General features: G+C 46.9%; 1 protein-coding gene across 1 annotated transcript in view; it reads right to left on the bottom strand.

Annotated features, from left to right (window-relative positions):
* Positions 1-363: 363 nt before the first annotated feature.
* LOC106886564 (chromosome unknown open reading frame, human C8orf46) overlaps positions 364-12753 on the bottom strand; it is a 22462-nt gene continuing 10072 nt past the window's right edge. Inside the window, exons 3-6 of the mRNA XM_014939603.1 lie at positions 10411-10573; positions 6858-6919; positions 4838-4923; positions 364-3676 (exon numbers count right to left, since the gene is read on the bottom strand). Coding sequence (XP_014795089.1) covers positions 3490-3676; positions 4838-4923; positions 6858-6919; positions 10411-10573 — 498 coding nt within the window. The 3' untranslated portion in view covers positions 364-3489. The remainder of the gene's footprint in view (positions 3677-4837; positions 4924-6857; positions 6920-10410; positions 10574-12753) is intronic.

Genomic DNA, 12753 nt, shown 5'->3' with positions numbered 1-12753 from the left:
GGTGACACTGCTTACCTCCCAGGGATGCAGTGAGACTAAATGTTGTGTCTGTAATGCTCTTGAGGTCAGGTGTGAAAGTGTGAAATGGCTGGCAGCGCCAAGGCTTTTCTCTGACTATCTGATATCAAGCAAGGATTCTACCACCTATAAGATATTGGATCTTCTCACAAACGTGCAGTTCCAGGCTCTCTCTTTGGGGAGCAAAATTTGGATTCTTTGCCATCAAGTGTTTGTGTTCCTCAGAATCATAAACCCTGCCTTAACTTTCCACTAAATACTTCCCGAGAGCTTTTAAGTCACTGAGACCCATATATTATCACATGCTACTTGTTTCTTTTATTATTTTTTTATGAATAGGACAAATTTTATTTGAATCAGTAAAATAGCTATCTACTACAATACAAGAAATCTCCACGGTGGTTGCTGAAATACTGAGAAATTAAATACACTTCTTGTAAATCTTTCCTTTTCTTGTAGAACCAAATTATAAATTAAATAAATAAGAAAACCATAAATACACATTTCAAGACACGGCAATTATTAGTTAGAAATAGGAATCATCTCCTCTTCACCTCCATCCGTAAACTGCTTAAAGCTATTAATTAACACATGAAATACTACGATACAGCTTTCTCAACAGACGAAACTCTTGCCGCCCTGGAGTGTGTGTGGGCTGCTCTACGGGTCACGTTAGCTACAAGGTCAGGTGCCACAAGTGCTCACTGCCTTAATTACCCCAAATTGCAGCAAACGGGCTTTTCCCAGTGTCTGTCCATCTTCTTTATTTTTTGCTTTGCTTAGGGAACGCGGCCAAAAAAGGGAACTGGTGATCACTATTGTCCCTATTCCTTGAGTGACTGTGGGAAGGTAGTCCCCCTGAATTTACCAGGTCTATCTTCTGCTGGGATTTCTACCAGAAAGGGATCTAGAGTTGGTTGTGAAGAATATACAAAAAATTATTTGTAAAAGACAAAGTTTCAGGAAAAATCCTGGCCGTGGCTCCAGCTTGGTTCAGTCCTGGAGGACCTGATGTTGGCAGGGTCAGGCTATTACACGGGCGCAACGTGTCAGGGTCCAATTTAAAGGTGGGGTGGGCCCCTGTGAGAAAACTTCTCTGGTGCTGCTCAGGGGGGTAGCCCTCAGCAGGCATTGGCGTTGCTCTGCTGTGACTGGTGAGACATGGTCACTACTGGGCCACCAGCACCTCTTCTCTTTGCTTTGCCAACAGCTGGGGCTTCTCAGCGTGTGGTACACAAGGAGCTGTGTTCTTCTTTCCCAGGAGAAGGAGAGAAAAGCAGGAGTGGAAATTATCCCTCTGGCAGGCTGCTGGGCCACAGAAGAATTTTTGCCCTTGGTGAGGAATAAAGGAAAGGGCTGCGTCATTTCTAGCTGCAAGGCTGTCCTCTGTGAGGTGTTGAGCACCTCTTAAGGAGAAGCCTGTGACTGAAGCAGTGATGGACGTGACAGCTAGACACGAGGGCTGACAGAGGTATTTTATGAAGGGCTAGAGCCTCTCCCCTCCTTGGCAGACTCTGGATTAAATTGGCTCTAGTTCTGTGAAAAGCCATATCTCATTTTTAAATGAGAACTTCCTTCCTCATTCTACTGCCTTCTCCAGCATGTCAAGCCCCGCAGAGGTGTCCCCGGCTGCCCTCCTCAGAGCCACCAGGGACACTTGCTCTGTAATGTTACCGGGCTGCTCCAGTTGCTTTCCCATCCCATGGAAAGTTCCAGTTGCTCCAGTTGCTTTTTCCATCCACGTTGGTTGCTCAGGCTGTCAAGCTGTGAACCTTTCCTGTGTGCTCTCCACCCTGCTCACCCCAAGACCAGAGGACCTGGCTGCTTTAGCAGCCTTTCCCTCCTATCCAGAAGGTCCCCTGGTACCTCTGAGCTGGTGAACCCTGACCAAGGATAACTGCTCAAGCCTGCAGCTCTCCAGGTTGTAATTCAAGGCTCCCTCAGTCCTCTGCTGTAAGAGAAATTCAGAACATGCTTTTTCTTAAGTCCAGGTTGAAGATGGAAGCGGTGGATGAAGTCAGCAGGTACCCCAAATGCAGAAGTTGCCCAGATGGTTGTGGTAGGAGGAGAAGGAGCTGTAACCGCCGTTAATGCTGCTGACATAAGGTTGAGACCTTTGGTGGCTTCACGGCTCTGGAGCCTCCTCACCTCAGTTCTGTGGCACTGTGTCTGAGGGCATCTCGCTATGCTTTACTACCCTGCCTGCAGACAAGCAAGTGTCAGGTGGGAGCTTCTTTCCTCTGCTTCTGTCCCAGAGTAAGACCTTTATTTTTCTGCACTGGCAGTTAAATTTGAGAAGATCATCATTACCACAAGCAACAGGAGATATACTTCCTCCAATTTTATATTTAAAGTTCTGTACTTAGGCAAACCAAAGTCTTTTGTAATAACCAGGGGAGCACTCATAGGAGGCAAGTACCATTCATGACTAATATAATCTCATCTGTAACACTGGTGAAACAATTTTTGTGATTTTTTTTTTTCTGAGAGGAAAATCCAAGGGGCCACGACCAGCAATTTCTAAATTTGAAAAGAATTTGGGGAAAAATTTTGGAGCAAATTCCATTAAATCCATCTGTTCTTAAGCACAGGTCTCCTAAATGCAAATACCTTGTGTTTAGTCACCTACTTGCACCACTGACATATTTTCCTTCCTCCTGGTATTTTGTGCAGTTGGTGAGCTCTCCTGTACCACTAAGGTAGAGAGTAAGTTGTGGAGTAAGTCTACTAGCAGTAGACACACAAGCAGGTTCTATGGAAGAAAGTTCCTCCTGAGGTTATCCAGTTGCTCATGGTTTGATCTGGCAGGAGCCTTTGAATCACCAATCGCTTGTCACACAGCACAGTTTGGTAAATGTGTGTTTGCAAATTTTCTCAGTTCTGACTCACCCCTTCTTTGACAATGTTTGCACCTTTTACTCCTGTCTTGAAATATCAAAACGGAAGAAGAAAAAAAAAAAAAAGATGTTTAGTGTGTGTCATTCAACCAAGCATATCGTAAGATGTGGTTTTTATCTCATGATATGGGAGGGGGAAGAGGACGAGCAGCGGTGCACGACGAGCAGACCCCTGGGACTTAGTGGCACTCTGCGATGGACCTGTTGCTGTGCAGCAAGACACAAACCTGGTGGCAGGTTCTTCTTGTCGTGAGCCCGCCCTGAGTCAGACAGGATGAGTAAAACGTTGACTGGGCCAGCAGGAGTTTCAGCGTCATTGAGTCAAGACGTACATCTAGTGTGGGTACATGGGATTTCAGTCTATCGCAGCAAAGAAAGGCCAGGGAGTTGTGTCACGTCCACCATTTTTACCTTAGCTGGCCTTTCTCCCACCGTTCTGAGGCAATGGCATCAAGTAATCAAAAGGACATCGTTTTCCTGGGTGAGCTGTGCTGTGTCTGTTCCCTCATCCATCCTAGAGCACCTTGTCCTGGGGAAAGGACCCGCCTGTCTTTCCAAGTGATGCTGAGCCTTATCAGTCCGCCTCAAAGGCACTGTTGGTTGCCCCCAGGTACTCTGACTTCTTCTTGTGCTTCATCCACATCTTCCTCAGGAGGCTGGGCGTCCCGCACAGGCTGCCTCCCGTCAGCGGTAGGGAAGCTTCTGCTCCTGGTGGCAGGGTCAGGTCGTACTCTGCCGTCTTCCTCCAGCGATGCCTGTGGCTGGAAAATAAAGCACAGACACATAAAACACCCATCACTGTGGCTTTTCTTCCCTGGTTTTGATGACTGGACACCGAAAACCAACGTGTGAGGACACTGTGACAATGAGCGTGTTGCTGTCCCTCAGCTGGCAATAGCAGCACCTCAAGTATCACCCGGATCCCTGTCTGGGTCCACTGGCTACTGATGAGTGCAACTGTGGTCAAGTTGTGCCTTAATTACACTTAAAGACAATAAAGCTTTGTTTAAAAAATATCTAATTACATTTTCTAAACTGCCTTAAGGCAAATGTTATCAGAGGGCTGGAGCCCCTCTCCTATGAGGACAGGCTGAGAGAGTTGGGGTTGCTCAGCCTGGAGGTGTCAAGAGAGACCTTAGAGCCAGAGAGTTGGGGTTGCTCAGCCTGGAGAAGTGTCAGGAGAGACCTTAGAGCCCCTTCCAGTCCCTAAAGGGGCTCCAGGAGAGATGGGGAGGGACTCTGGATCAGGGAGGGGAGCCATAGGATGAGGGGGAAGGGTTTTAAACTGAAAGAGGGGAGACTGAGATGAGATCTCGGGAAGAAATTCTTTGCTGTGAGGGTGGTGAGGCACTGGAACAGGTTGCCCAGAGAAGCTGTGACTGCTCCATCCCTGGAGGGGTTCAAGGCCAGGCTGGATGGGGCTTGGAGCAACCTGGTCTGGTGGGAGGTGTCCCTGCCCAGGGCAGGGGGGTTGGAACTCAATGATCTTTAAGGTCTCTTCCAACCCAAACCACTCTATGATCATAGGTTCCCTAAGGGGAAAACACTCACCCTTCCAACCCAAACCCTTCTATGATTGTAGGTTCCCTAAGGGGAAAACACTTGATTTTGAATTTAGATGCTTTTCTTTCTAGTGATAAAGCAGAGCTGTGACTGGCACTGGGGCAGCTGTACAAATGGCCACAGCTGATGATACAATCAGTATGTCCTTTAGCCAATATCTCCCTGCCTTTGGGAAGCAAGCAGCATGGCTTTACTGTAAATCACTGAGGTGTTACAGCTGTGATTCAGAGGAGATCTGCAGATCTGTGTTTGTGGTGAGAGGGTGAGATGTGGTGGAGGTGGCCCATCCCCTGCCCTGCCTTGCAGTGCCCCACATGCTGCCCTGAGGGGTTTGGCTGGGGGTGTGGGAAGGGACTTACTCTTCCATCGAAGAGCTGTCGCCAGCGGGTGAGTCTGTGACAGCCACCCCTCTCGCTGTGATATGGGCAACTGGTGATGATGGGAACTGCGGGAGGAAAAGGGACATCATTAGGAAACACCACTGATGAGTAAGGATCACCGGTTCCTCTGAGGAAAGAGGCTGAAAGGAGGTTGTAGAGGGATGGGGGTCAGTCTCCTTCCAAGGAACAGGCAGTAGGACAAGAGGAAATGGCCTCAAGTTGCACCAGGGGAGGCTTAGATTGGATATTAGGAAACATTTTCACACTGAAAGGGTTATTAAGCATTAGAATGGGCTGCCCAGGGAAGTGGTTGAGTCACCACCCCTGGAGCTATTTAAAAGCCAAGCAGACATGGTGCTTAGAGATATGGTTTAGTGATGGGTTTGTCAGTGTCAGGTTGATGGTTGGACTCGATGATCTGAAAGGTCCCTTTCAACCCAGGCAATTCTAATTCTATGTTTCTATAGAGTAAATCTCTTACCAAGAGAAAGCAGGCTGGCTAAGGATTTGACTACCCAACTCTTACCCACAGAAACTCCGATTGCTCACATGAATGGTCTCAACTGAGCTCAGCACAGGGCTCGTATGAGCAAGAATTACACCTCCCATCAAAGGAGGGAGTCTGGCAGAACCCTTTATTCCCTAGTTTTTATGTCTAGCTCCCCAGGGAGTCGAAGCCTTGTGCAGACTGAGCTCTTGCAGCTCTTCTCAGGCCACTACCACTGGCTGGGGAGCCTCTGCCATCCTTGCTTCTTGAGCTGTGTTCAGAAAGGTTTCCCAGTTCTGCTGGGTGCTGCTCTGTGGTGTGGGGGAAGCCCTGGTTCCTGCCCTGGTTCTGCCACAGCCCCACAAGTGCCTCACCATCGACTTCCTCCTTGCCTTATTCAATCACATACTGCCCGCCAGAACTGAGTCACATCTTCCCATAAACAGACCACTGAGAGCGGCTCATCCTCCTGGCCGGTAAACTAACCTGTGGGTTGCCCAGAAATAGAAAAATATGTCCCAAATTGTGACGTGCGCTTGTCATTTCAGGCCATAAACACACTTACTGATTTTACTGGCAATACTGAAAAATTTCTTCATATCATTTTCACCACTATAACCGGTCTTAAGCCGTCTAGAGTTATTTTTTCTGGGATTAACCTGAGACTGGACACATTCAGGTGCCCTCTGTAAGCATCCTTGAAATCACTTTTGCAAGTATCCTTTGAAATTTAACCAGGTTAACTATTGGCAGGTGCAATTAATTTCATTACACTGAATACCATTAATTTTGACCATCCTTCAATATCGTACAGTTATTTTTCTTGAGCGTAGCCCAGCTACCAGCTAGGAAGTACATTGCAGCCATCCACAAGAGCATTTGAAGCCATGAAGTTTCTATAGCATGGTCTGGTATTGGTCAGAAACATCTCAAAGGACTATTTCGTGGTTGAAAATCTATTTTTTATAAAATGTATAGACTTTGAAATTTTATATTGTTTTTTTCTTTGGTAAGAAAAAGAAGGAAGGGAAAAAGCTTTAGTAGAGCTGAGTCATTTTTAACCAAAACATTTTGGTCCTACCATTACAGAACATATTTTTGCTTTCCATATGATGTATCGTGTCAGGATGGCATTCTGGAGAATATGAATTATTTGATGCTTGTTCCACTTCAGAAATTTATTTTTTTTTTCCCCCAATTTGTGAAATTCCCTGAGAAAGAAGAGGTTAATTCCTCCCAGCTCTTGCAGGTGGCTGGGCATCTGGAACAGGAACCTGCCTGTTTCCACCCCACAACCCTTCTTGGTTCCCTGAGGGGCAGCCACTCTATGCCAGTCTCTGCTCCCAGCTAAGGATCCTCTGGAATAAATCGTTTCTCAAAGCCTTAACGAAGACTGTGAAATCTGCATGTACCATGACAGACTGACAGGCTGTAAATGTGGGACATGCTGACAGGTACTGGGTTTGAAGATGCATCAGACAGTGGGAGTTGGTCTTGCTTGTATTTACTTACCAGCGATTTTCCATCCAGCAGGTGATTACAGGATCTGGGTGACTCTCTCCCAGTAATTCCCACTGCAAAGCATAAGAAACACGGCATTATCAGTAATTATCCCATTGTCACAGTTGTATTAAAAGCCTCCTTCCATGCTGTTAAACCCAGACAGAACCCAAATTCAGGCTGTAGTTCCACCAGATTTGATGAAATGCTCACTGATGTTCCTGCTGGTTGTGCCGAGGAAACAAATGAGTGAGGGATGCCAGATTTTTTTTCATGGAGCCAAATCCTCCCCCCCTTTTTTTTTTTTTCCCCCTTTCTTTTTTTCCTTTCTTTCTGTTCCTGGCCATTTTTGGTTGTCTGCTGTTTTTCAAAAGGACATTCAGGTAACTGAAGAGCAAGTGTCTACAGAAACACCAAGATCGACCAAGACAGAAGACAGAATATGATTCACAGTGGAATATAAATAATGACAGCAAACATCACAAATAGCCAAGGTGCTGCTTACAGTGTTGTCTCCAGCATGAGTTAGCAATCAGAGCTGTCTTCTCCTTCTGGGGGCAATATGTGACCATGATAAATATCTTAACCAGCCTCTCTCTTCCTGCTCCCCGCCTCCCTCCCCCCGCCAGTAATTCCATTAGGTACCTAACTGTATCCCTCACATCAAAGTTTAATTCAATTACCTCCTCTCATCTTGCATATTAGGCACTAACAGTATTCAGCAAGTGGCTTCAGGCATCAATGCTTCAGCTAATGGCCACATTTTTTACTTTTTTTTTTTCTTTTTCCCTCTTATATTGTCTGACTCTTCCCTTCAGCTTGTCCCTCTTCTTATTAGATACAGAAAATGTTCTGGCAAAGTTTTAGCAAAATATGTAAGCCAAAGTAAGTCCTCATGGCTTCAGGTTCATAAGTGCTCTTCAGGACAGTGGTGGCTGGGTGTGTGGTGTGAGTTCCACCTCCAGAAGGTGCTACGGATGTCCAGGCCTGAGACATGGGTTGCTCCACATCTCTTATTCTGACATGCCCTGGGTTTCCAAAATGAGTACTTCTACAAAAATTTGGTATGGAACTGAGTACTTCCTTCCTGGAGAATAAATGCAATTATTATTATTATTTTTTTTAATCTATCCATCCTGTGAAGCAAAGAGCAGCTTTGGGTGTGGTCAAGGGTTTCTTCTTCTGGCCTTCCACTACACTTACTCCCCTTCCTGCACGCTGGAATGCCCTCTCCTTATGCTTTGATGCCCGCGTAGGGTTTCGGATGCTGGCAGTAAGCGTGCTGGTGACCTCATTTGGGCTCTTGTTTACACAATTTTCACTTCCTCTGGAAGTTGAGCTGTTCCCTCCATGACCCAGATTTCAAGTCGTGCTTTACCAAATCTGAAGTCTTTTGAACATTCAACGTTACTTGCCTATGGAGCAAGCCTGGAACGCTCTGCAGACACAACTATTTTCCAGTAAGAAAGTTAAAGATTTTAAGGGTGAAATTTTTGTGGAGGTCACATTTACAGAGATGAATGAAAACAGATGATACGTGTCCATACACATACCTCACTTCATCACATGTTATGCTGGCTCTCCAGCTTGAGAAACAGCTGGAGAAACCTTTCTGGACTCTCTCACGGCACCCTGTTCTCTGTGTAGGGATTATTAGTGCAGTGAGTACTGAAACCAGACACTGCAGCACATCACAGCAAAGACCTATTTCTATTTTCACACAAATATTTGCAAACGCTTCTCCTTTCCTCCCCTTAAAATGCTCTCTCTGTAAAGTCAGGCACTAAAAAGTTATGGAATACCAGAATTGGACCAAAGTTATTTCATCCTCCATTCTTTTTGGATTCCTGTGCCTTTTCTCCTGTTCCCACCTATCTGTCATCCTCCACCCTGTTTCCCCTGACAGCAGAGACCAGCAGTTCCTCCTTTCTCCCCTGCCACCTCTGCCACCCACTACCGCACGGCCGGTCCCAGCCACTCCTCCTCCTCTCCCCTCTCCAGCCCCAAAGCCCCAGTTCTTTGTTCAGCCATTTCTTGGCTCTGGTCCCAGTTTAAGATCTTTCCCTACGGTGCCAAGCTCAGTTTTGTTCCTTCCCAGCTTCCCAGGCCCTCCTCTTGTCTGGTCTGTGTTCCAACGGGATGACTGATGAGCAATGAGGTTGCAGACCAGTGGTGTGAAGAACGTGCCACCTTCATGGTAGTATCTGCTTTACAGATTTAGCCCTTTTCAGCAGGTAAATGTCCATTGTCTTAACCAAACACATGCTGTATGGGATTTTTTCAAAGGCTTATGACTTGAGTGTACCTGGGTGCTTTTTTAATGCAGAGCAAAAGATGCATTTTTTGATTAAAAAGCCATGCCTTGCCAAACTGCATGGCCCTGCTCCAGCTTCGACCCTCCAAACGCAACACACCAGCGTTGAAGGAGCTGAATGACCAGTTTATTTATGTTTACTCAGTTCCTTGGTTTTGCATTGGCAAACTCTGTTTTTCCTCCATGAGTTCTCACAAATATGCTAAACAAGTCCTTGTTGAAAAAAAAAACCAAAATCAGGTCTGTGGCTGACATCCAGAATCGAAAATCTCATTCCAAATAATTATGTTCTGGGAGGTTCTAAGCAGAGATCTTATATAATAAGATGATTCAGGCAAACTCAGTAATATGTAATCCATCATCTCTGAAATATTGTCAGCCTTTGGAAAGGGACCGTCTATGACTGAATAAAGTGAGTTTATGACTCCAGAGAAAGAGAGAGCTCTGCAATGCCATGGTCATTATCTTATTAATTCCACTGGATATTTTAAGCATGGAAGTATCTTCCAGGTACATAAGAAAGTGCCTGCTTGGCTGCAAACTGGAAGACTGCAACATCTGGGAGTGTTGGTGGATGAGAAGCTCAACACGAGCCAGCCAAAAACATCTTGGGCTGCATCAAAAGAAGCGTGGGCAGGAGGGCAAGGGAGGGCATTCTGCCCCTCTACTCTGCTCTGGTGAGACCCCACCTGGAGCACTGCATCCAGCTCTGGAGTCCTCAGCACAGGAAGGACATGGACCTATTGGAACAGGTCCAGCGGATGGCCACGACAATTACAAGAGGGCTGGAGCCCCTCTGCTGTGAGGACAGACTGAGAGAGTTGGGGTTGTTAAGCCTGGAGAAAGAGAAGGCTCCAAAGAGACCTTAGAGCCCCTTCCAGTCCCTCAAGGGGCTCCAGGAGAGATGGGAAGGGACTCTGGATCAGGGAAGGGAGCAATTGCACAAGGAGGAAGGGTTTTAAACTGAAAGAGGGGAAATTTAGATGAGATACTAGAAAGAAATTCTTTGCTGTGAGGGTAGTGAGGCACTGGAAGAGGTTGCCCGGAGAAGCTGTGGCTGCCCCAGCCCTGGAGGGGTTCAAGGCCAGGCTGGATGGGGCTTGGAGCACCCTGGTCTGGTGGGAGGTGTCCCTGCCCAGGGCAGGGTATTTGGAGCTTGATAAGCTTGAAGGTCGCTTCCAACCCAAACCATTCTATGATCTAAAAACATTCTGAAGCCACAGAGGAATGAAGCCATTTATGCAGACTTACCGTGCTGGGCAGTGCCCTTGGTGGGGCAAGGTCCCCGCTGCCCACTCTGGAGATGGCCCAAGCCCCGCTCCTCCTCCTCACCATACAGCACATGGAGGAGGTCACCCTGGTGGGGCTGCAGCTTCTCGGGCCTGTGGGGCCGATGATCAGATATGGCTATCACCTGCAGGGAAGAGGCAAAACCATCCTGTTACACCTGGCCTTGGAGATTAGGTGGTCTGTGAAGGGAGCAGCATGGTGCTTGCTCTTCTTGCTGCTTTACTGTCAACCAAAGGGGACTTTGTTGGGTGGGGACTGTGGGATTTGTAGGGTCTGGTTTGTTCAGCTCCTGCCTCCATGCATGGGATGTATGAAAACATGGGGAAAATTATGTGGGGTCTCTCCGGGACACAGCTCTTAGTTGCACCTTTCTGTATTCTCCTCAGGGAACTGAAATGTGGTCCTTTCCAACATCTACTGAAGACAGCTCAAGTTTAATTTTGCATTGTGTCAAACCCTGGGTAATCAGTTAAACTTACAGAGTGTGAATTACAAATGCTATTTCTTCTGCCTTGTGGACTTACTTACAATTTATACCTGGTAAATGACCACAGAGGACACAAGGTGGTGAATAATTGTGCTTCTAGATATAAATTTTCACAAATATTAGCTCGCAGAAACAAAGCTCACTGAGATCTGCACCTTTGAACACCAGGCCCCCTGCACCTCGAAATGAGTGTGAACAAAATCAAGAGCTACTGTCATAGAGAGAACCAGTTAAACAGGGCAAAGATCCAAACCAGCAAGCAAACAAGACACATGGCACCTATTCAGACTGTTTGCCATCAGACTCACTGGTGTTGACCTTATGCTGCAAGACCAGGAGAAAAGCAGTTACTTGCATTTAACTGGTGACTGATAGTTGCCATCTACGTGTTTTACAGAAAAGCAGAGTTATTTCATCTCAAGACTGAGACCTGCAACTGAGCAGCCCCCTGTTGGCATAGAAAATGCCTTAATTCCATCTATTGCTCTGCTGATACTCAAGAGAAAATCAAAACCACATTCAAGCATGTCCCCTCATGCAAAAGTGGTCATTTTCTTTATAAAGTTTAGATTCAGTTTGCCATTAGTCTGCTATATTCTGTGTAAATTAATTTTTACACAGGTATAAAAACATATGCACACCGATGTTTTCCAAAACGGGAAAAAAAAAAAAAACCCAACCTGACCACTTTTTATTCTTTTGACTCCAGGTACCCTTAGGAGTCTGGAGAAGGCACCGTGACCTAGATCCCACTGACCAGCAGGACAAGGAGTAGAAACAGCAGGCAAAAACACTGCTGGAAAGGGCTGGTGAGGCAACCAAAGCCTAATCCAAGACCTAAGAGGGGTTTTCTCTCAGTTCCATGGATTTTGGCACACAGCCTAACACAGTCCCTGCTCCGTAAGCTGCTTAAGGACATGGCCAATGCTAAGGGCCCAGCTCTACTGGCCATGAATCTGGTGTTGCCAGAGAGAGCCACACCTCAGCATCACTCCAATAACTCAGAAATGAGGATGATGCTGGTGGTGAGAGGCCTCCTGTGGCTGCTCAAGCAGCTGGCTCTCTCCCAGCTGCCCCTAGACCAGCTCCAGGACTTCCCCATCCCTCTGTCCTCCTGTGTCCACGCACACCCTGACCACCCCAACCTTGCAAGCTGCTGGCCAGAGGCATTACCCCACCGAAAACCACAGTGAGAACGGTGGAGACACCTGTATTCATTATGAATGTGATAAGTCTGTGCCTGGCAGTGGTCCCTCGTGACATCCCTTGGAGTCTGCTCCATGTGCACTGAGCTCTTCCAGACTTTAAGGGATGCCACAAAGCTCTGCTTTTTCCCCCCAGCTCTGGAGATGTGCTCAGTGCTCTTGGGGACACTCAGTCCTCTCTGGCGTGTGACAGAAAGATGTCATCAGCCCCCTGCTACTGAGGCACCCGAGGTTGTTTCTTTTGCATGGTCCTGGAAAGATCACTTGTGGTAGGTAGGCTGCTGGCTGCAGTCCTCTCTAATCCTGGAAGTGGCTTATTTGATCAGTGCAAACCACCGCTCAAAACTTAACAACCTGCCTCATGGGCTGCAAGGGGTGGAATTCAGTTTGGGGGACGGAAGCAGGATTTTGAACGCCATTAACAGCAGGAATTATCTAGGCACGTTGTTGGTGTTTGTGAGATTCCTTCTTACACGCCGTATCAGTAACACCGAAACGCCTTCCAGCAGAAGAATCATAGAGTCATAGAATCATTCAGGTTGGAAGAGACCCTTGGGATCATCGAGTCCAACCATCTGCCCTACTCTACAAAGTCCTCCCCTACACCATATC

This window comes from Calidris pugnax, unplaced genomic scaffold, assembly GCF_001431845.1.
Source record: "Calidris pugnax isolate Ruff unplaced genomic scaffold, ASM143184v1 scaffold5, whole genome shotgun sequence".
In the NCBI taxonomy this organism is placed as follows: Eukaryota; Metazoa; Chordata; class Aves; order Charadriiformes; family Scolopacidae; genus Calidris; species Calidris pugnax.
Note: the sequence above shows the minus strand (reverse complement) of the source record. Positions and strands in the feature narration are given on the sequence as shown.